The sequence below is a fragment of the Colletes latitarsis genome, chromosome 1 (assembly GCF_051014445.1).
Source record: "Colletes latitarsis isolate SP2378_abdomen chromosome 1, iyColLati1, whole genome shotgun sequence".
NCBI lineage: Eukaryota > Metazoa > Arthropoda > Insecta > Hymenoptera > Colletidae > Colletes > Colletes latitarsis.
Genome location: NC_135134.1, coordinates 43,725,260 through 43,749,157, shown reverse-complemented (window position 1 = coordinate 43,749,157; position 23,898 = coordinate 43,725,260). Strand labels below are relative to the sequence as shown.

Below are 23,898 nucleotides of genomic sequence, written 5' to 3'. Positions count from 1 at the left end.
ATTTAACACTGTTGGCTTGCAGATATTAACGCCGCTTAAACGGAAAGTCTAGTGTCATGGCGTTTAACGTGTTAATAAATAGAATTTATTTTTGATTGTTTATAAATCACGTTATAGCTTTCGAATCACAATTGATACATATTGATAGTAGAATGTAATCATTTTACGGAATAAAATATCGATATTTTTAATGGTTTTAAATTATTTTTCATTATATTGATACTTCCAGAATTTTTCCCAGAATTCCTTATTTTTATTAACCTTTATAGGGTGGCTTATTTAGAACAGAGTACAAGGAAATCTTCTCAGGAGTCAATTTTCTTCTAATTGATGAAAGTTTTTAAAAATGATTATGCTCTTTTGATTAGAAATATTATACGTATGCGTTATCGTTGATTAATCGGTGTAGTAAAGTTAAAATAAAAATCATTTTACGTCAAAAGTGATTCTTCAGCATAGAAAGCATTTTTTCGCCGTGATCGCGTAGCTTCGATGATAGGATGAAACGATCTAGAGTTTTGTTCTAATGTGTTCGATAATTTAAGAGGCGTGGGAAGATTTACTTCTTTCTCGAGGAAGCCGGCCCTGAGAGCGATCTGGTTCTCCTTCATGCGCCGTGCGTCCCGTGATCGTTTCGCTGCCATGTTATTCTTCCTACGACGCGCCCAGTATTTGTCATCCTTCAGGTCATCCGGAACAAACTGTGGCCACGGCAGTGGGTCATAGGAAACGGAAGGTAATTAGAACTTAGATCAGAAATGAGATAAGACTAAAAATTAGATTAGAAGTTCTAGATCAGATTCAAAACATGCCCGAGCTCAACATTCTGAGCTTAATATTCACGAAATTTCGTGCGATCGAAAATTCATTTTATACATGGTAGAATTACACGATCAAACTGCCAAAATAGTCTACGATTTTTTAAATAGATATTATATATTATATAATATTTTAAAAGTATTGTCAAATTATTGATTTTCCGAGAAATATTTCTCACCTATGTTCATACAGGGTATTAACATTGTTTTTTGTTAATTGTATAATATACATTGTAATATGTCCAATAATATGACACCAAAATTTTATAAATAAAAATTAATCAGCTTTTAATTAGCAACGAAGTAAAATTTTTGAAAATTCTAGAAATACTTTTTCTTTGATTAAAAAACAGAGTTGTTATTCTTAAATCTAATAAAATTCCTTCGTGACACGTTGACTATCGCGCCTATTTTCTATGTTTAGGGATGTCATCCACGTTTGTTCAAATTTTAATATGAGAAAGAATGAGAAAGATAATTAACGGGTAAATAAGGTAAAAAATAAAAAATATGTATTTGCAATTTTTCAAAAATTTATTCGATATCGTTGAATTTGTCTAGATGTCATTTACACCAGGCAGGAGAAGTTATACAGTGCTATTTAAAAAAATTGAAATGACCCTGAATTTTTATTAAAGAAAATGTGTTTAACAATTCTTAATATTTAATTTTGTTGCTAACTGAGTGCTGATTAATGTTTGATGATAAATTTTTCAGGTTATCATAAGCGTTTAAAAAATTATGGTGTTCATTACGATGGACACTTTGTAACTTTTCTATTTATTTATATTCATGGAAAATTGCTTCACAGGTTTATTGCTTTATTTTTGGATACCATGTACTTTTAACTAATCTTGTTACGAAAGTAACCAGCCTCTTTTCGATCGTACGACGAGCGAGTATGGACCAATCCACGATAAATCGATCTCTTCAATGATACCTCGATCTTAAGAATTTTGATGATATTGAAATTATGGAGCGTTTAGTTTCCATTTTTCTAATACTCATACAAGTTGTCAAAGTTTGCAGTTTTGATCAATTTTTATAAAAATTCTTCACAAATGAATTTAACATAACATAACATTTCTTTACGTATTTACACCATTACGCATGACAACATTCTCGTCCATTTTTAACTTTCTTTAAAATTCTATGAAACAATATTTAGATTCTTGTATTACATAAAAAGATACTCTTAGAGAATATCTAATTTTTTCAGGACATTTGAGTAATTATTTTAGCGGGAATGATCAAAATAGTAACATGGTGGACACAAAGTACCATTTTCCTTTGGTATTACGAGAATTAAATTTTACCTCCAATCCTAATTTTATACAAACTAGAAGATATTTTAATAACATCAAAATTCCTGACATCGAGCGATCGGTTTAGCGTGGAATGGCCCATGTAAGAATACGAGACGAGATTAAACTCACCTGTTTCCGTGATTTCTTGATCATCGGTTGTGGTTTGAGCTCCTCGTCGGAGAAGGCTCGGGTACGTGGATCGAAATCTCGCCCCGATGAGGCCATCGAGAGCGCTACAAGAAAGCCATATTGTATTCGTGACGAGTCCTCGGAATCTGTCGCGCGGAGAAGGAATAATCAATCGACAATGTCGATGTTAGTCTAATTCAATACGATGACGCGAAAACTTCGAATGATCATAGTCGTTGCACGTGGTCGATTCCGCGATTACGATGAGATCCCTTGTGTCTCGCGAGATATTACGTCGTGCGAACTTCATTCAGACCACGCAAACTACAACAAATATTATTGCCTCGGTCAATAATTTAGGAGATATTTAATATTGAAGTTGACGTTGCGTATTTTCTTCTGAAGTACGAGGCTTTACTGACCACAAGCGAGCCAGTTAAGTTGGCAAGATGCTAAACTAACAGTACAATCTTACAGATTAGAATTCAGCTAGACATTTTTCAAGAGTACAATTGTTGAACTATCATTGTAGGTGTTTCAAAAAGGGTGATTCTACTTAAAAAAATTACATAGAAATAAAAATATTTTTGGCATCGTGTGAGGCCCATTGTACCATTCAATTCTGTCCTCAAGACATTTGACGTATCTTTAAAAATAACAAAGATAATACAGGTGTAAACGTTAGGTGACTCACCCTGTATATATAGTTTTTCTTTACAAATTGCATAATTCTGATAGCTTAACTTCAAAACAGTGAAGGTTGATTTGTTAATAACGTTACACCTTATAATTGTTTCGCATCTTTTTAGCACGTTCAATATCCAGTTCTCAGGTATTTCTTCTTCCTTATTTATAAACTTAATTTACACATTTTCGAAGAAGTATCAAGTCTTACGTATGAACAATTAATGACCAGGCTTATAACGTTCACCTTGTCGATGCAGTTCCAAGAATTGGTGGGAATGGCACCGCGAATAATATCGAGGGAAAAAGTAGCGAACGTTACCTTAAATGAACTTTAATTGGGAGTGGTAGCGTGATAGTATATTTCCCGATATCATCGATTTTGGGAATACTGGACGGAATAGGGTGAAATTAAAGTAATATATACTCACTGGAATCCGCGGGCGAGGGAGGGTTCATCGTGTCGGGGGAGCAACATTCGCTCGGCGAGGGTGATCTCTCACGTTTGGTGACCGGTTCCAAGTGAAGACCGGCTGGTCCCTGGTGTCCTGGTGCTTCGGTATTGTTGATCTTGTGCAGTTGCCCGCTCTGCATCGTGCCCTGTCCGCCACCAGCTGCACCATCCACAGGAATGCCGTTCTCGGAGAGAAACTCGTCGAGATCCACGTACTGTAACAGAGAACCATCATTTCATCTTGGTTCCTATTTCGGTTTCGGTGATCGACGTAAAGCGACCGTCGCGTCGCTTATCCTTCGGGGCTCCCAAGCATTTTTGAAGTTCGTTTGTCTTCAACCGTGATCCTTTTACGATTGGTCTGAATTTTAAAACCTTATTAAACTCAGAACTTTAGAGGAATGCGTTTGTAGAGATCTCAGACTTTTTTTTATTTAAACACTGGTACGTCAACTTTATACAAGTTCCTTTGACGACTTCTTTCACGATTAGTTTCATCTTGACCATGAAACACAATTTTTGATCAAAGCTTTTGTACGTGTTAAAGAAATTGAAAGTTACTGATGGAGTTTTGTTTATTATTTACACTCAACTAGTATGGCGGTGTATGTCAATCACATTCATATCATATTCATACTATGAGATATACAGGGTGTTCGAACACCCCTGGGAAAAATTTTAATGGAAGATTCTGGAGGCCAAAATAAGACGAAAATCAAGAGTATCAATTTCTTGATTGAGGCTTCGTTAAAAAGTTATTAAAAAATTAAGTTAAAAAATTTCAAATCGATCTAGAAAAATTATTTTCGGTTGCGGGGGCTAATTACAATCATTTTTGGTCATTACACATACGCCCGAAATCCTACGGATTTTCGAGAAAAAAATTCCTTACCGAAAATATCATTTCTGGCCAGAAATGTCTGTCCGAATTTTCATGCGTATCTTTAAAATGTCATAACTTTTGAACGGATTGGACGATTTTAATGTTTAAAAAAGCAAACGACGCGTATTTTGATGGAGAATATGTAGAAATTCTAAAAATATTCGGAAAGTTATTCCCCAACCCCTTAAAGTGATAAAAACCCCATAAAAATGGTCCAATATTCAAACGACAATAACTCCTACAATAGTGAATATATTTCAATGAAACTTTTTTCTGAAGTAAAGCTCACAGGTACCTACAAAAAAGTATTAGACAAATTTTCTATAGGGCGTCAAACAAAATGACTAAAAAGCAAAAACGAATTTTTAAGAAAAATCGACAAGGGTAGGTGTCTAAATTTTTCGACGAAAAAAAAATTTCAAATCATTCTGGACAAATTATTTTCGTTTGAAGAGGTTGATTACAATGATTTTTTGTGAATAGACATACCGTCGAAATCCTACCCACTTTCGAGAAAAAAATTCGAGAAGGTGTAAATTTTTCAACAAAATTAAAAAATTTCAAATCGTTCTGGAAAAATTATTTTCGTTTGAAGAGGTCGATTACAATGATTTTTTGTGAATAGACATACCCTCGAAATCCTACCCATTTTCGAGAACAAAATTCGAGAAGGTGTAAATTTTTCAACAAAATTAAAAAATTTCAAATCATTCTGGAAAAATTATTTTCGTTTGAAGGGGTCGATTACAATGATTTTTTGTGAATAGACATACCCTCGAAATCCTACCCATTTTCGAGAACAAAATTCGAGAAGGTGTGAATTTTTCAACAAAATTAAAAAATGTCAAATCGTTCTGGAAAAATTATTTTCGTTTGAAGAGGTCGATTACAATGATTTTTTGTGAATAGACATACCGTCGAAATCCTACCCACTTTCGAGAAAAAAATTCGAGAAGGTGTAAATTTTTCAACAAAATTAAAAAATTTCAAATCGTTCTGGAAAAATTATTTTCGTTTGAAGAGGTCGATTACAATGATTTTTTGTGAATAGACATACCCTCGAAATCCTACCCATTTTCGAGAACAAAATTCGAGAAGGTGTGAATTTTTCAACAAAATTAAAAAATTTCAAATCGTTCTGGAAAAATTATTTTCGTTTGAAGAGGTCGATTACAATGATTTTTTGTGAATAGACATACCGTCGAAATCCTACCCACTTTCGAGAAAAAAATTCGAGAAGGTGTGAATTTTTCAACAAAATTAAAAAATGTCAAATCGTTCTGGAAAAATTATTTTCGTTTGAAGAGGTCGATTACAATGATTTTTTGTGAATAGACATACCGTCGAAATCCTACCCACTTTCGAGAAAAAAATTCGAGAAGGTGTAAATTTTTCAACAAAATTAAAAAATTTCAAATCGTTCTGGAAAAATTATTTTCGTTTGAAGAGGTCGATTACAATGATTTTTTGTGAATAGACATACCCTCGAAATCCTACCCATTTTCGAGAACAAAATTCGAGAAGGTGTGAATTTTTCAACAAAATTAAAAAATTTCAAATCGTTCTGGAAAAATTATTTTCGTTTGAAGAGGTCGATTACAATGATTTTTTGTGAATAGACATACCGTCGAAATCCTACCCACTTTCGAGAAAAAAATTCGAGAAGGTGTAAATTTTTCAACAAAATTAAAAAATTTCAAATCGTTTTGGAAAAATTATTTTCGTTTGAAGAGGTCGATTACAATGATTTTTTGTGAATAGACATACCCTCGAAATCCTACGCATTTTTGAGAAAAAAATTCTTTACCGAAAATATACTGTGTGATCTGAAATGTTACTATAACTTTTTAACGAAGCCTCAATCAACAAATTAATATCCTTGATTTTCGTCTTATTTTGGCCTCTAGAATCTCCCATTAAAATTGTTTCCAGGGGTGGCCGAACACCCTGTATACAAAAAAGATGTAAATAATGAATTTTAAAAAAATATTAATATTATGATTGTGGCAAGTGTAGAATGAAACGACATAATTGTCATTGCTCTTGCAACTCATGGACGTGGCTATGCATTCTTATTAACGTAGGTCAAATAGGTGATGGGCAAATAAATTAAAATTAATTTGCATTAATATTATTAATTATGACGAACGTGACAAAAGGGAAACAGAAAGTAGGATGGATTGTGTTTCTTTTAATTACAGAATAAAATATGATAAACTACTAAAATAATACATATATGAAAACAATAGAATTTAGTATAAATTAAACTTTTATTAATACAATAAAATATTTTTTCGGTTATTACATAACAGTCGCTTAAAATTCAATGAAAGACTAATTTCTTCATGACTTAACGATATCAACTAAGAATAATCCATCAGAATTAAAGAATAATCAATCAGAAACCAATGTTTCGTTAATTTAAGGTTTGCTGGGATAGCTTTATTTTTATAACCTTTTAAAATTTATTCTTCTAATCCTGAAAAAATTATTTTAATGAATCCTCTATTTTCTAGACCTCATTCCCTTTGCATTGAATCATTTAGGAACGGACATAATTTTTTATATCATTTCTAAATATTTTGTTTTACTGTGAATCATTTAAATACACACGACACAAATGTTTATCAATATATTTTCTCCAGACGTATATCACTCGTATCAAATAGAAAAATAAAATTCATCTAAACTTAACGGAGATTCGATATTTAAAGGATATCTACTTTACTGAAAAGTAGATACTTTCTTCTACTTTAAGAGAAGAGTAGATCAAGAACTTTATAATTTTTAATATTAGTCATCGAACTTAGTTTTAATTTATATTGTAGGAAGGATTTTGAGTATAATCAGAAAATAACTTTTTTTGGAAACAGATTTCTGGAAACACAATGAATATATTTTGGTTAGGTACATTTTGGTAACTAATTGATACTCGTGCAGATAAATGATTCCAAATACTACAATAAACTGTATGATTTTTACTCTGCCAGACTTTACACTTAGGCGTCCAGTTTGTTCAACCGTACACTCCTGATACAAGAATTCACAAACAGGCATTCAGATTGTTTCAACTGGTCGCGATTCTAATTTTTCGTACGCGTCGTATTATTACAATATTATAAAATTTGTCCTATACAAAACGTTCGACGTTTAGAACCTATGTACCTAAAAAATGCCTGATTCGACGGAAATAAAACAGAATTAACAACATTTTAGTTTTGTGAAAGTTCAATCGAAGCTACCGTTTTTGGTCTGCGGCAAAGAAGAAAAGTGGGCGTCCAAAAATGATTTCTTGACTAATTGTCGTTAATAGAAATCACGATGAACGTTCTTCTTTAGTTGTTTATCAATTGTCTGGTTTATATTTTAGATCCACGCGATTGGGATTCATATTCAGCCGGGTTTATGGGCTTACCGTGTTCGCGTTTTTGTACATACATGGTTCAATACCTTCAGGTCGGCATCATAGGGCAGAGTTTTGTCCCAAAGATTTGGGCCGAGGAAGGCGGCTTGCGCTTCCACGTTGCCCCAGAGCTCTCCATCAGCGTCCTTCTTCTCTTCCGGTCCATCCTTGCCTTGTTTCCCTGGAAACCATACAAATTTCATATTTATTACCAACAAAGTATCAGCGATAATGTTTTCTAAAATAGAGTGTCGATAAATTTTATGGAAGCAAATTGTGATATAAAATTCACACACTTTTTCGCAGTGCAAGGAAAGAACTAGATCAGTTCCTTCGTTCGTTTTGTGTTATAAAAATTTTAAATAATAGTTAGATTTAACACTTAGACTACTAATCGGGTAGATCAGTGTTTCTGAATTACGTCTTCAATACTTCAAAGACTTTGATAACCTCTTCCCTAGTATAATAATCATCAAAATTCTAAAACAGTATAATATAAATGGGTACATTAAATAAACAATTGTGGCCTCAAAATATTAAAAATTGTCCCACGTTGTGATACAGTGAGATAAATCTATTAATTTCAATCTCGTATGCGTTTCGTTTAGGGGAATCCCAGATCCACGAGAAAACCCCTATTCGATTATTTTATATTTATGTAAACAAAAATTCCGTTGTAGAAATTTGTTCATCTTCTTGAATACCTATTACATTTTACGTAAATCAAAATATTATACCAATTCTCTCTGGCATTTTACAGTCATCTTTTCTTACCCTACTCCTATTGAAATATGATTTATATCTTGTTTAAGTAACTATAGGGTTTTTAAGTAAATGTATCTACTAATGACATTTTATTTATTATCTACACTATTGTGCAAATTAGTTCGTTTAGATTACATTTATACACGATACATTGGAGAACTACTAAACCAATTTAGATAAAACTTCCACTGTTGCATAGCTTATTCTTCCAGTTTCAATATCGGTTATCTAGTATTATTCCTTTTCTAAATTTCACCTCTGATTATTCATTTCCGAGATCTAAGGGGTTTTGTAGACAAAATGCTACTATTATCTCGTTACAGTGGATCGATGACTCGTATCATTTCTTTTTAATTAGAACTTATTTTCCATTAAAGAGTCTAATTCGACTAAACTAAGCGTATTTCTACTTATACGATTTGATATCTCGACGAAGGTGGTGCATATTCGTTCTTCTGATGCGCTATTGGTTCTCATGCGTTTTCTTACGTTGCCAGGGATGATAATCTAGCGTAGGAACGATCATGCTACTTGACGCCTTGGATCGAGACGCGTGCGAAAATCGAACCGCGGAACGTTCAAGGATAAACGTAGATCGAACAACGTCCGTTCAAAATGGCACGATCACGGCCCATCGCGAACAATTAACGTGGTTTTCGAGGAACAAAAAACGCGGAAGGAACGCGGCGAAATGAGAGGAAAGAGAGAAGAGTCGAGGTGGTCGTATCGATGTCGGGTTGGCTCACTATTTTTGGAGGAACATCTCCAAGGCCAGCGACGGTCAGCGCGGCTCCTTTTTTTCTTTTCTTCCACGAAGCAATCTCTGATGGCCGCGGCTTTCAACACCGTGGAAGAAAAAGGTGCAAAGCGGCGCACGGGACGGGAGGGAGCATGTCATCGCGTATTCTAAGGCCGAACGAGAACGTATGGTAAATTTTCTGGCCGCTCGGAGCATCAATATTGCGAGATAAAGTGGATGCAAGGGACGGTGAATACTAACAATGTACAGAGTGGTTCAATAAATGGCGCTCGAATAATCTTAACACGTATTTTACGCTCCAAAGGACTGGAATTTTCGATTTTAACGCATTAGCGACTGGTAACGAGAGTTATTGTTTTAGTAAGACGTATGTTTCGACCGGAAACGAAATTACTCGTTTCGTGATTGTTTTACAGATAACGGTATTTCTTTTTCCTTTCGAACATTATCGATCCTGTTAGAGTTCTATTCTCCATATTGTATGGAGAAAGAGCGTCAAAGCATTTCGATTAAAGCAACATTATACTATGACACATGGGGGTGGTTTTGTCATGGTTTAGGAATCAACGACAGCATGAGTAGTATTTATATTAAAATGATGCAGAAAAATTACAGTTGGAAACAACTGGATTTTGCAACAAAATTAAAATCCCAAACATACGATAAGAATTTTATTTTCTTTATTCGCCATCTCAGTTTCCCAATTTAAATACTATAAAGCACGTGTGGGAGTATTTAGAGAGGAATATAGAAAACGTAATGTAATAAATAAACAAAGCCTTAATGTTTTAGAGAAAAAAATACTATTCATGTAGTGTGTTCTATGCCAAAAGATTAAAAACTGTTTTAGAAACAAAATGCAGCCTAACAAAATATTAATACAACTTGTAGTTTAAGAAATTTGTTAAAATATTTCTGTAAAATAATAAATTTTGTTATACGATAGTTAATATTATCCCATGATGTTATTCAAAGTTAATGTTTATTCTTATTTTAAATGCTTTTTTTATGAAGTGCACGAAGACTTTCGCAACTGGCTGTATATCCAAATTAAAAATGTTTCATTTCAATATGCATTCATTAAAAAAAATAAACGCTGTTTTATTACACGCCTTTTAAAATAATTCTATGTATATGACTAAAATTGTCGGTCCTACAGAAAATTGTAGTAAAGCATTAGGAGTTGACAATGTGTTAATCTAGTTTTGCAGACTGATAGATTATATGTCCTGCTATGTGCAAAATATAGTTGAAGTTACTTTCTTTTATAAGTATTAATCTTTAGCAGATTTTTCCTCATCAAAGTGACCGTACTGCAGATGGTAGAAACTGGGAGTTTATACACTCGAGGTTTTGGATTCAAATCTTATAACTTTCTTTTTTAATTGATTTGTAAATCATTACATATATATTGGAAGCATAAAACATTGACAATGCTAAGTTCGCGATTCACGCAGCAGTATTTCGACTATTTATAATAATATTTACAAACACTGTGTTTGGTAAATCGAGCGTTGTCGATAAATAATGTCGAACGTAGAAGTTTTGATTATTCTGATTCTGATTAAAAACACAAATAAGAAGCAACCATGTGCAGAAGGTCACTCATGGAGAGAGTTGCTACGACCAAGTCCTTGCACCCTTTGCGTGTGGTACGGATACAGCTGTCCATCAGCATCATTCTCCAAACAATTGCATGTCCCACGTTCTCCTTGCAAATTTTTGCAATCATTCGAGTGGCTATATCTCTATCAGTTGACCTGTTCTTTCAAATCTATACAGGGTATTCCAGGTTTGAATGGTCATAATTAGCTAAGTTCATTCTAATACTCGTGGTCTACAGAGAAAACATCATTTACTGTCATTTATTGTACGACAAATAGAGTCAATGAAACTATCGGGTGGTCGAGAAAAAGAATATTATAAATAATGTATGTTTATACATGTATTATATTATAATACACAATAGTTTCCGTAGGTGGAGAACTATTTAATAGATTCTTTAGACATAAAAGTAACTTTGATCATTATATTGCGATTTTTAAAAAGTAAAAATGTTTCAAAATGGCCCAGTTGTTCACGGTTCGATGCGCTTATTTTATTTCTAATACAGTAGAACCTCCATCATCGTTGATCATCTGGGCGATTGAACATCCCGATAATGGTGTAGTAGAACCAGAACTAGTATTTTTAAAAATTAATATAATACCAGTGTCTGATGAGCAACGAGCCGAAGAAGCGAGAGTCTCTTGACGGAAAATCTCCTAACGCTCTCGATGAAAAGCGAATGCGTTCCAGGACGGACGTTCTAAAAGTCCGGCAGCCATACGGAATACGCCGGGTTTCTCCGCGCACGCCAGCTAAACAACTAAACAACGACAACCCGCAATTTGGTTCAAGGCTACTCGCCGTCGCCAGCTCTGCGGAACTAATCTCATGTTGCGTGGCGGCATCGCCGACTGGAACACGGGGAAGAGGCGGTGGACGGTCTGAAGAGAGGGAACAGAAACGAACGAAGGAGAGCCTGAGTGTGAAATCGGAGGAGAAGCGAAGCGGAAAATGGAGAGGAGTAACGATAGCTAGGGAAACGACAAGATTAACAAAAAAAAATCTGATCGACCGAACCGATAACTGAGAACCATTAAAAAGACGTGGGTGAAAGCTGAGAAAAACCTCAGGAGTCTAACTAGATCTTAACCTGGACGCGGAATAGGGTATTCCGATGATCTAACAAATAATAAGAATTCCGTGATGGATAGTAGATCTAGGTATAGGGGAGACCGGGATCAATAGTAATACTTTGAATTTGGAACACAATAACTAAAAAAGTATTAGAAAATGTTACCTAATTATCTGATAGTATTCGCTCACGGTTACTTTAATGTATGCCAAGTAATATTCAAGTTATTAGTAAATAATGGAAGACAGAGTAAGTGTTGCAACCGTCCCTTACCCTAGGGCGATCGTAACTCGGGGTCAATAGTAATGCACTTTTATTCTTAAAGAAATCAAGTTATTTATTAAACTAAATCATAGTATTCAGCAAAGGTAAAATTAATAAACATAAGAAAACTAAATATAAATGAAATTTAAAAGAAAACTAAAACTATCTATGAAATAAAAATAATAAAACTAAAATTATCTGTAATTCTAATTCTGATGAATTCTAAGTGTTTCTAGATATCACAGGAGGCTAACGAAAAAGGGTATAACGCGATTATGATATTCTAAAAGAATTATTTCTTAGTTTTCAGTCCTATGATGAAATTTTTTTATTATAATTGTATAGTCTGATTCCGAATAAAACCATTTCTTCTTCTATTACTCCTAGGAAATGGTTACTCGTCCTGCTGGTTCCCTCTTCCGAGGAGACATTTTCTCGTCCTCGATGGATTAATGATCTTCTATCGTAGACTTCTTCTTAGTAGATGGATCTTCTATGACTCGACGACTGAACTTTGACGAATGAATACTTGACACTGAACCGACTGATTCTTGACGAATAAATGAATGGGACAGAATGAAATGAATGAATGTTAGGATAGATCGTTTTTACATCTCTTCTTACGATCTACGTGACTTCGATTTTGCTATGTTTGACCATATTCCGTTTTGCGGAATATGTAGGTCTTTTGGAATTATCTCTAGTTTGTTTATATAATGCATCAACGAATTGGAAATGATTTGGAGATTGTTTAGGCTTCGTGAGATAAGATAAAGAGTGCTGAGTCTTCTAGACGGGTGACAGTCTTATTTTGTTTTTGGAATTTTGTCTAGAATTTCTACCACACAATGTTATTTTAGCGCCATGTAACTTCACGACTTTTCTTATAGTATACGTGCAATGAATTTTTGAATATTCACTTCTATTCTTGTTGTTTATTTTCTGAAAAAAATATGTAGTCCGTCTTGCCTACCATGGTCATCTAATCGGTTGAATGATTTATATTTTTTCGTACAAAACTGGACAAAATTGGGTACCAAATTCTGGTTAGCGTCCGATGTAAATAGGAAATATATGTATAGCAAAGACGAAAGGAGAGAATCTTCAATTTCCACTGTCTTAAAACAGTCTAACAACGCGTATTAAAATTACTAAAACTTTAGACGCGTGCGGTTCTGAAACTATTAGTGTTATATGCATTATTGAGTTATCATTGGAAGAGGTAAACCTTCCCCTTTAAAATGGCTTTTGGTTTATGTCGATCCGACTTTTCGTTTTCGAGATATCGTAATTTATGTAAAGGGATAATTTTTCAATTTCCGCTATCTCTCTGTCTCCGACGTACAAGAGCTTACTAACGCGTATTAAAAATACTAAAAGTTTAGGCGCGCGTTGTTCTGAAACTACTTATGCTTTTTGCATAAATGAGCCATCGTTAGAAGCGGTGAACCTTCCCCTTTAAAATGGTTTTTGGTTTTTGTCGATCCGACTTTCCGTTTTCGAGATATCGCAATTTATGTAAATGGTAATTTTTTTTAATTTGACTATCTCTGTCCTCGTCTAACGCGTCGGACCTCCTTCTCGCACGTTGACCCACTGACCGAGTGACCGAGTGACGTCACGTTTACTATTTACTACGATCACGTGCGATCAACGACCTTGGCAAGGCCGTAGTAAACAAACACTTCGGACCCTTATATCTCCGTAACTAGCCACCGCATCGACTTGAAACTAAAATCGCCATATCTCCGGAACTAATAAAGCTATCGACTCGTACAAACGCTCGTTTTAAAGGGCATTTCATCCTCTATTCAATGACTATACCAGCTACTATAATTTTTACTATCTTCTATGCTTATTTTGAAATTTACTTTGACGTTATATACCTAAAAATGTTTTAACAATTTTTATTGATTATACGACTGGTGTGCGATAAAACTGGATCATAAATTGTTTATTTAATTGAAAATTAATTTAAATTTGTATACAGGGTGTTCGCATAATTATTATGCCATTCTTTCGTAAATAATTGTTTTCTCTGGAATTAACTACGGTATCGACTTGAAAAAAAATTTGTTTTCAAGAGCGTTTTATCTTTTATCCGATGGAAATTATTAATTTACTAATACTATTAAAGTATTGAAAAATCTCTTAGAAATGGGTACTGCGTATAGAAGAACCATCGTTCGTGGACAGTTTTTGAAAGATAGCTCGACCGGGAATCGATCACGAACGCTGGTCTCCGATTGAGTTGACCGAGTTCCTGGTCGCTGAGGCCGCGTTACAAAACCGGAAGCACCGTAAAGGGCATTTGTTGCGGGGTAGCTGGTTCTGAATCTGGCCGGAGACGATTTCCGTTAACGGTAGAACCAGTTCTCAGCTCTGCTCTTTCGTTGCACCGAGACCGTGTCTCTAATTACTATGTTCCCTGTCCAGCCCTCTCCTCTCCTCTTCTCTTTGTCATATTACGATCCCCCCCTCCCCCAGGAGATATTTCTTTACGTAATCGACAACACGCGAGCGTTTTACCTGGCTTGAGTGAGTCACAACCGCCGCAGAAACGACAGAAAAATCGAAACGATTCGTCGTTCGTCGTCTCGCGGTAGGCACACGACGTTGAAACAGAAAAAGACACGACGACGAGATGATTTTTCTTCTCCGACGCGATTACACACGCACGGTTCATGTTCGATTCGAGTGTTGTAAAGATTCATCGTCGCGGAGTGTCTATTCGGACGAAGTTTCACCGAATCTAGGCAAATTTTATTCACGGATAACGGATACAAATTTTTAACTCGTTCCAAAACTAATCTCCGTTTTGGTCGCATTCGTGAATTCGATACTTTTGACAAATCTTTTAAACCGACATTCCGCCGAGCAAACAGTACATTACGAATGAAAAGTTTTTATTCGTGAATGAAATTTGCTCAACTTTGCTACGAGAGATTCTAGAGGCCAAAATCAAGAAAATCAAGAATATCAATTTGTTGATTGAGGCTTCATTAAAAAGTTATTAAAAAATTAACTTAAAAAATTTTCAAATCGTTCTAAAAAAATTATTTTTGGTTGCAAGGGTCAATTACAATAATTTTTTGTGAATAGACCTACCCCCGAAATCCTACCCACTTTCTAGAAAAAAATTCGAAAAGGTGTGAAATTTTTCGACGAAAAAAAAAATTTCAAATCGTTCTAGAAAAATTATTTTCGGTTCCGGGGGTCAATTACAATAATTTTTGGTGAATAGACCTACCCTCGAAATCCTACCCATTTTTTAGGAAAAAATTCAATACTGGCGGAACTTTAAACGTTAATAATTTTTTAACGAAGCCTCCATCAACAAATTAGTATTCTTGATTTTCGTCTTATTTTGGCCTCTAGAATCTCCCATTAAAATTTTTCCCAGGGGTGGCCGAACACCCTGTATACATATGTTACTGTAACTCTGAACGGTCTAAACGTTGAGGAATTTTATTTACATTTCTTTTTTTCTTCTTCTCTTCGTCTTAGGCCGTTAACCTCAAGAAATTCGCGCGAAATCGCGAGCAACGTTTCTAATTTCGCTCGTCGGTGAAATTTCAACTTGATAGGCAATATTTCGAGTCGCCGAATACAATTACCATTAACAGTCTCACGCAGTTGCGTTCCCGTATCGCGAGCATTGTGCACCCGTGGAAAAACCTACCGGCTGATTCGAGATTAGCCAGTGAAAGGGAATTGAAAATGCTTTTATTAATGAACAACCATGATTTCCGTTCATTTACCAGTTTATCTGCGTTACATATCAATTACCCTCTGCGGATTTTTGTCGTAACTTTTAATCGCGAATATTTTGTTCGTACCTCTTTTACCAACGTTAACGTTACACTTTCATAATTTTCACGCGTCGATTCGATTCATGATGTCACTTGGCGTTAGTGCTCTGCCAGTAATTCTTTCATCTTGATTCTTCAAAAATAAAGACGCAAAAATATGAATTTTCTAACTGAGAAAGAATTATTTAAAAGGAACGCGCGCCCTTCGTTTGGAGGGATAAAGAAATATGAAGATTAAAATAACTCTCAATGTATTTAAAACACTGATTTCTTAAATTCATAAGCAACATTTTAACTTTATTTTCATATATGTTATGTTAGTTAAAAATAGGAAATTGCAGAATTGCAAAAGATTTGCAACGTATGATTTTTTGATTATTTTAAAAAGCAAGGAAATGACAACCTTGTGATGAAAAAAATTTTTCTTTCTCGTTGAAAAATCTCAGCTTTAAATTTAGTAATTTCAAGCAATCTTCGATATTAAGAAGTAAATAAATCTGAAGTTAAGAGGATGAACAATTTCAAAGGTTTGTTGCGTGCCACGTCAGAAAACATGGTTTCGAGAAAAATGCGTATATAGTTTCTCCCCGTAGTCTAAACGCTCTTCTTTCAACACAAACCATGCAATGAAAGTTTATTATTTTCACAGTTACTTCTTATGTAGCCTATCAAAGTATATTTTAAAAATAAACGGGAAAGTGCTTGTCTAACACTAGTTCTATAGGTAATATTAAGACGTTTTAGAAGCACATTTAGTGCTGTAACTCTGTTAATTATTCAAATGCCAAAACTCCTTTTAACATAATACTCTACATGTATGGAACTTTAATAAAATGAAGCAAAAGGTCGTAATAATAGCATTTCGTTTAAATAAATTCCAATCGATATTATAAAAAAAGTAATAAAACGTTTGTGACTAGAGAATCCCTATCTCTTTTCAAATATTACAACAGAAATTTAAGTTGCAAATAACATAAATGATAAAAAACGTTTTCTTTACCTTTTAATTTCTGTAATATTGTCCTAGTTTGTAAACGAGTAACAATCGATAGAGATTGACAGGTGTATTGTGTACATGAGTTTAAAAAGAAAAAAAACATTACAGAAATAAGAAACAATAACGGAGCCATACCACTTCGCTAGCTGTGAATAAACAATCACATCTGTTTGGAGATGGTTTCCTGTAGCCTTGGTAGTCCGATACTCGGCTATTTCGGACGATTGATTCAATACGAAGTGAAACTGAAGTCCGTGATCAAGGTCTAACTAGCGATCAAATTTATAAGTCCAACCCTATAGGAACAAACTACTAAATCCTACCTGAATTCTGAATAATAATAAGTACCATACATGTAACGAATATTACAAATTTTATACAATGATTCCTCGATTATTCAACCTAATGGAACAAGGGTTGGTCACATAATCGAGGGATTCTTTTTCACTTAATAGGAACAAGTACGTTTGAAATATATCGTAATTATTTCCTCGATGATAATAATATTGTAGTTTACACTTACACTTACAGATCTTTAAATCCATCGTTGGGCATAACATATAAATTATGTAATGTACATTTAGATGACAAATCTTGTAAATATTTGTTGAATTTTTAGGAAATGCGTGAATAAAAGCGAGACAATTAATATTTGAGTATTCTAAAAAGTAACAAAGTAATACAATTGCAAGGATTGTTTATTTAAACGCTTAACGAATATGCATTTCCAATCTTAATGAGCGCCCATAAAGATAAAAAACCATTTAAAAATATAACCATTGCACTTAGCTTACACAATTACTGATCACGCTATTCAGAAATTATTCGAAAGCCGTTTTGCCATTTTGAAACCATTTCACTCGTTTTTGAGAATAATTTCGCTTTATAAAACTATGAAAATAGGGGTAATTTGTAAGAAATTTCTAACCCGTATGTACATTGGGTAATTTCGCAGTAAAAATCAATCATTATCTATCTTGTGACAGATTCGAATGTGACATAATATATACTAATAGAAGCAGCAAAATAATAAAATTAAACATAGAAATACGAGGAATATGGTAAACAAAGAAACGAGAAAATCTCGCGATATAGTCGACTACAAATGACAAGTTATCTCGTCCTTCACAGTTAACAAGTTAAAAGTTTTATTGCATTTGTATGTTTACTAATGAACAGAACTTGTGCAGCAACCTGTTAGAATGCATGTCTTTACCGACACTCGTTCGAATAATTAACGAACGGTATCGCGAGTTAGTGATGACGTCAGAGGGAATAGATATTTCAATTGACAACTCGATGTTTTATCGCGCTCAGCTAACCGCTATTTTTCCACGGGTCGACGTAAAAGAAGAACCAAACGAGAAAAAAAAAGGTTCTGACTTATGATCTGTAAATCTCGCGTCGTCGTCGGTGTCCCGATGATTTACACGCGCGGTAAGCCACTGTCATCTTCCTTGACGAACGGTTCGTAAACCACGTTACCTTAAAAATCTATTAACCTCGTGGCTCGATAATTGCGCTGTACTTATTGTCCGACGAGCGGACGCAATTTTACGATCAAGACTGCCAATAACACTTTGCCAGCCCACAAATTACGCTTTATTGAATGTTCGTTTCTCTCGTTTCATGCTTAAAACTAGTATAAAGATCACTGGGAATGCGCAGCGCGACGTACGTATTATTCATTTCAGAGAAAGTGAACATTTTCGCGGGTATCTGATACTTCGGATTAGTTTCTTCCGACTCTTAATCATTTCGGTCTGATCCGCAATCATATAGCTACATAGCTAGATTTACGAAACCAAATACTACCGTCGTAAGATGAATGAGAACAACGTAACTCGTTCCATCGAATTTTACTACGAAGTTCAGAACTCTAGTTACTAAACATTCCCGATTTTAATTTCGAAAAAATTTTATCAACTTTACTTGACTGGCACTTTGAATTTACAACGTGTTGCAATGTAGTTTACGATAGAAGAATCATAGATACATCATTGATGTTTGCGTATAGTAGCACATACATGTCCCTATTTTATTTCAGAATATGTTCAAAACAGTTACGGTTAATTTTATTATATTTGAAGACGTATAGCCATGAATTTGAAACATTATTGAGAACAGAGACATTATTTTGAATATTTTCTGACACAAAATATGTAGACATTTTTACCGAAACACGTAAATTAATACGTGAACGTTGTAGTTTAAAATCAGTTGAAGGTCAACAGTACAATAAATCTTCAAAATATTATCCTCCAGAAAATTGATTCTTTATCATACTGTTTCTCTTTCCCAAACTATTTTTTTTACTTAAGGTATTCAAGTTAGGTGGGACATTCTGTGTAATTATAGCGATAACGATAATAATAGAAAGGTTTGGAGCGATTCGAAACACAAGCAAGAAGATCGAGGAAAGTATGAACAGAAAAATTTCACTTTTGGAGTTCGCGGAAAAGCCTAACAGACTTATGTAATGTCCGAGCAAAAGTTTGCAAACGAGGATCCCGAGATCCTCGGGCTGCCGGAAGTACGTGCTCCTGCGTGTGTTCTTTAAAATGCTTTCTCTTTTCGAGTACGCTCCAATTAGCGTGGTCTTCTCTAATTACCGACACGCTCGCTAGATGATTGCACAGTGGAAAAGGAAAACGATTACGATACAGGATAGTCCGTTTCGAGCTACTTCTGCGCGAACCTCGATACCCACAAAAATTGACTTCGAAAACTTATTCTGGATTTTCGGCTAGTTCGTTCAGAGTTGGTTTAGGGAGCCATTTGGACCATCTGGGTCTATTTGGACCCATGCAAACTATTTCTTTCAGAATCGTAAAATTTTGGTTTCTAATAAACACCAATAATAGCAAGCTTGCAGAACGACATTAATAAATAAAGAATTTACAAATGCAATAATACAAAAATTTAATCAGAACTCTTGTATGTTAATATGTATTTCTAATAATAATATTGTGGGGGATGGTACTGCAAGTATAATATTATTAAAGCAATAAAAGTATACTATCTTCTAAACTGAACGAAGAGTTATAAAGTATAGACCTAAAGGATTACATTAAGAATCGGAACGTAAAAATTTTTTTACATTTCATTCTCAACTATTAATTATACCGAAACGTTCACACTGCTCGACAAATTTAAACAGTACAGACTTTCTGAAATAGTTTCAACTGTTTTTCGTGATAACAGCTCTCTAATACCTTCTCCAACGCATACATCAATTGCATCTTATCACTGAAACAACATTCGCGAAAACACGACGAAGAATTCCACCATATACGTTGTATATTTCGACCAGTTTTTCGACGCGCGCGTACACGGTACTATCTCTAGTTTTTAGCGACCTTATTGTCGGTATCGTTCAGTCGGTTTACAACGAGGCTATGTTGTTGCTAGAATGTCCACCACCTCGTTCATGCTCCTCGTTTACGAACGAACAGAATTGGAACGAACTTTATTTTAACTTAACCAACGTGTATTTTGTTTAAAACAAAACACACAGACGTATTCTGTTAATTTATCCATTGGTAACACACTTTTATTTCAATTATTAGTAGCTGTATTTTTACAATTCTGGATACTGTTTTTAGAGGGATGCATTAAATCTTTGCATTCCTAAGGCGAATTGTACTGTCCAAGCATTTAGGAATGTTAATAAAAACATTAAGTTTGAAAAATTTCGTGTGACGTAACAAATTAATAAAATTTTTCGCGATCATTGCCTAACTCAGAAATCTAACAATAAGTAAAAACTCGAAGGGTTAAATATTAACTATTAGGTTATGTATCTTTATGAAATTAGTACAATTAGGTACATATACATCTTACATACATTTTCAATCGTGCATATGTGAATAAAAATTTGTTGAAACTAAAAATAATGGAAAAGTTAAAAGTAATGTGGCGACACTTTCCGCACTCGCCGGCAGAGGGCTATGCTCTCTCACAAGTGCCCGACTGATCACCTAATCCTACATGCACATACATATGTTTCGTAACCTGTCATCGAATGTCAGGCCCAAGACGAAACGCTACCTTCACCTTTCCTTTTTTGGAAATTTTTTTTTTGAATTGCTGTAAAATGCAAAAAAATGTGCATTGTGACATTAAAGCAAAGCACAATCAATCACGTTCCTGTTAATAAAAGCCAATTTTCTATCGAATCCAATACTTATCTAATGCAAATGTTTGAATTATTTACATAAAGAAAATTGCAAATGAAGGTAATTCATAGATCATCAGGGTTGGATAAAAGAACGCGTTTCTTTTCGATTTCAAGCACTTCAGATTACAAGTTATTCCAGTTCTGCGTTTATATAGCCGTGTCAGTTTTCATTCTGCGAAATGCGCGATAGATTGGCGTTTTTATAAAGCTTCGACCACAAAACGTGCTGTTCGTTCGTTCGAGCGGCTTAATACAGGTGTATACAGGTGTGCCGCAAGGACATATGCGACCAGCAATTAAGGTAATAGGTATCTACATACACAATCGACACGTTTCCCGTCGACTTTATAGTCGCTTTTGCGACAGAAAACGATGGCAAAAGATACCAAAAGCGTAGTCAATTTGGCAACTGTGCTCCTGGCAAATATAGTTATGATCTTCAAGACCTTTCCTTCAAAATATTTCGAACAGAATTAGTGTTTACCTTGACGCAATAAAATAAATAATTTACCGAAATTTTGATAAGTTAATATAAATTTTATGAGCTTATTTGCAGCTGATAAAAAATAAAACTAATTTTCGTACATACTGGCCTTTGCAAGACAAATTTTAATAGCGTTTCAGACTTTTTAAGTACCTCTACGGCGTAATAGCCATAATTACCAAGTATATACAATTTTGAAAAAGAAAATTGATACTGTAAAACTGCTTTTACATGAAGTGTAAATCGAAAGGTTGAAACATTATTAAAATATTCATTGAGAAACCCCTTATTTACTAACATTATTTTTATTCTATCAAAACAAGCTTGCATTTAAATTATTAGTTAACAAAGGAGTCAAAGTTTTAGTCTTTGTAAATTACATTTCGAGTTCTTTTTGTACGGAGAATTTGCATGATTCGTCCCGCGTTCTATTATAAGGGCCCTGTGTTTTTACGAGTCACTCGATTCCAGCGAAACGATACTTGAGTATCAGATCGATTTATATTCGCGCGTATCAAACTTGATGGTATCGTTAGTCGCGTCGCGAATGTTGCGATTATAAATTACGAACTCGCGCGTAACGGGTTGAAACGCAGCGAGCCACGAATGCGTCCTTGGCCGCTCCTCTGATAGCCTCCAGACCTCCTGGAAATCGTTTCCTATCCCGCTCGGATGCACACGAGCGTGCAACGAAACGTCCGCAGCCTGCACTCCTGCAGGAACATCGAGCCGAGCCACACGTGTCGTTCGTTCCGCATCGAATCACGCGAGATTCGATATCATAGTCACCGATTTCCTCTTTCTGAAACTCGAAGCATTCATCGGCAACCTCGAAGAATCGATTTCTGCGACGTTCAGACTCCTAGTTTGAGCAACGAACAAAGAAAACCATTTCTATTCGTTCGTAGTGCGGGGTCCGTCGCTTCCCGTACTCGCCGCCAGAGGGACCGTCCCTCTCGCAAGCACTCGACCGATCTTATAATTGTCTCAGTGCCTACTGTTACTTTCTGAAGAAAAAATATCCCATTTAAGAAAATTAGATTGACCTTCGGATCTCCACCATTCCGCCCACGAGAAAACAATTAGTACTACATGATGTAGTTCGTCCTACCAAACAACTTTTGTACGAACATTTTTTTAATAACTGCAACCCTTTCCTAGATATCCTGTTATACTCACTTGAACAAGACACTCTGTATATTAAATCAACAACGAAATTTATCTTTATTTTTGTTCTTCATTTTTCATTTCATTTCGAACTCCATCAACATATTTGTGACAGTTTTCTGATTGGAATGAGATCTCAAAAATTAAATATAAAAGTGGAAGAAGTTATTTCTCCATTCGTCAAAAGGAATTTTCCACTTTGTAAAACTTTCTTCCTTATTAAACTTTTACTCGAAGCAGTTTTCAGAATCATGTTAAAGTTGTGATGAGTGGACACGCTACTATTACGCCTTAAACATTGAGATTAGGTTTCGAAATAGCCATCGGCAGTACCTCGTCTTTGCACTTTCTTCTAATTTGCATAATAAAGACATAACAATAATAATAATGTTCAGATTTTATTTCAAGATAATACATGTTGCTTACTTTTATTGCTACTCAGTGTTTATGATTGTTATCTTCTCAAATATGAACGACAAATCGAGAGTTTAGAATCAATCTAGCATAATCGCCACACTTTTTTTCATACCCATTTGTACGTAAGGTGTAGACTAGTGTTGTTGTTGATAAAATTAATAATAGTTTACCACCTTTTCGTGATTTCAGACGACTAACTATAGTTGATCAAATATGTGCATTAAACGCCTATAGGCATTCGACGAATTAAGGAAGTATTTTGACCTGGAAGCATTAATTTTAGGTGATGTTTATAATTATAGACCAAATGTTTTAAAAATTGTCTTATATATTCAGTCATTTTTCAACATAACACAGTGTAATTTTCATACAATTATCTTTAATATTACTCAAGTTATTGCACGTTTTCCACAGTCTATCGGTTTGAATGGCTGCCACGATCCACAACGTTGCATTTATTTGAAATAAAGAAATCAAAGTAATCAAAGAAATCAATACGAGTGTAGTTATCGTTCGAAATAGTAATCATGTAAAGTCAATATTTATTTTTATCATGAGATTCTTTACATGTGTATAAAACTTAGAGGAAATTGGTCAAGCTATTATTGAGATTTTAGACTTTAATATCTCAATTTCAATTTATAATTTCTAGGGGTGGGATTTTCAAGATCTCGAAATTTTTTCTTGACTTATT

General features: G+C 34.5%; 1 protein-coding gene across 8 annotated transcripts in view; it reads right to left on the bottom strand.

The window, feature by feature from the left end:
* Positions 1-23,898, bottom strand: part of LOC143342173 (thyrotroph embryonic factor) — a 145,768-nt gene that overhangs the window by 5,673 nt on the left and 116,197 nt on the right. For 3 of the 8 annotated variants that reach the window (XM_076765774.1, XM_076765807.1, XM_076765828.1), the window contains 4 exons: positions 7,714-7,859; positions 3,370-3,607; positions 2,256-2,358; positions 564-714 (listed from right to left, as the gene is read on the bottom strand). In XM_076765774.1, coding sequence (XP_076621889.1) covers positions 564-714; positions 2,256-2,358; positions 3,370-3,607; positions 7,714-7,859 — 638 coding nt within the window. Of the gene's footprint in view, positions 1-563; positions 715-2,254; positions 2,359-3,369; positions 3,608-7,713; positions 7,860-23,898 lie in introns of all 8 variants that reach the window. The other 5 variants (XM_076765782.1, XM_076765818.1, XM_076765838.1 and 2 more) reach the window with 3 other exon arrangements.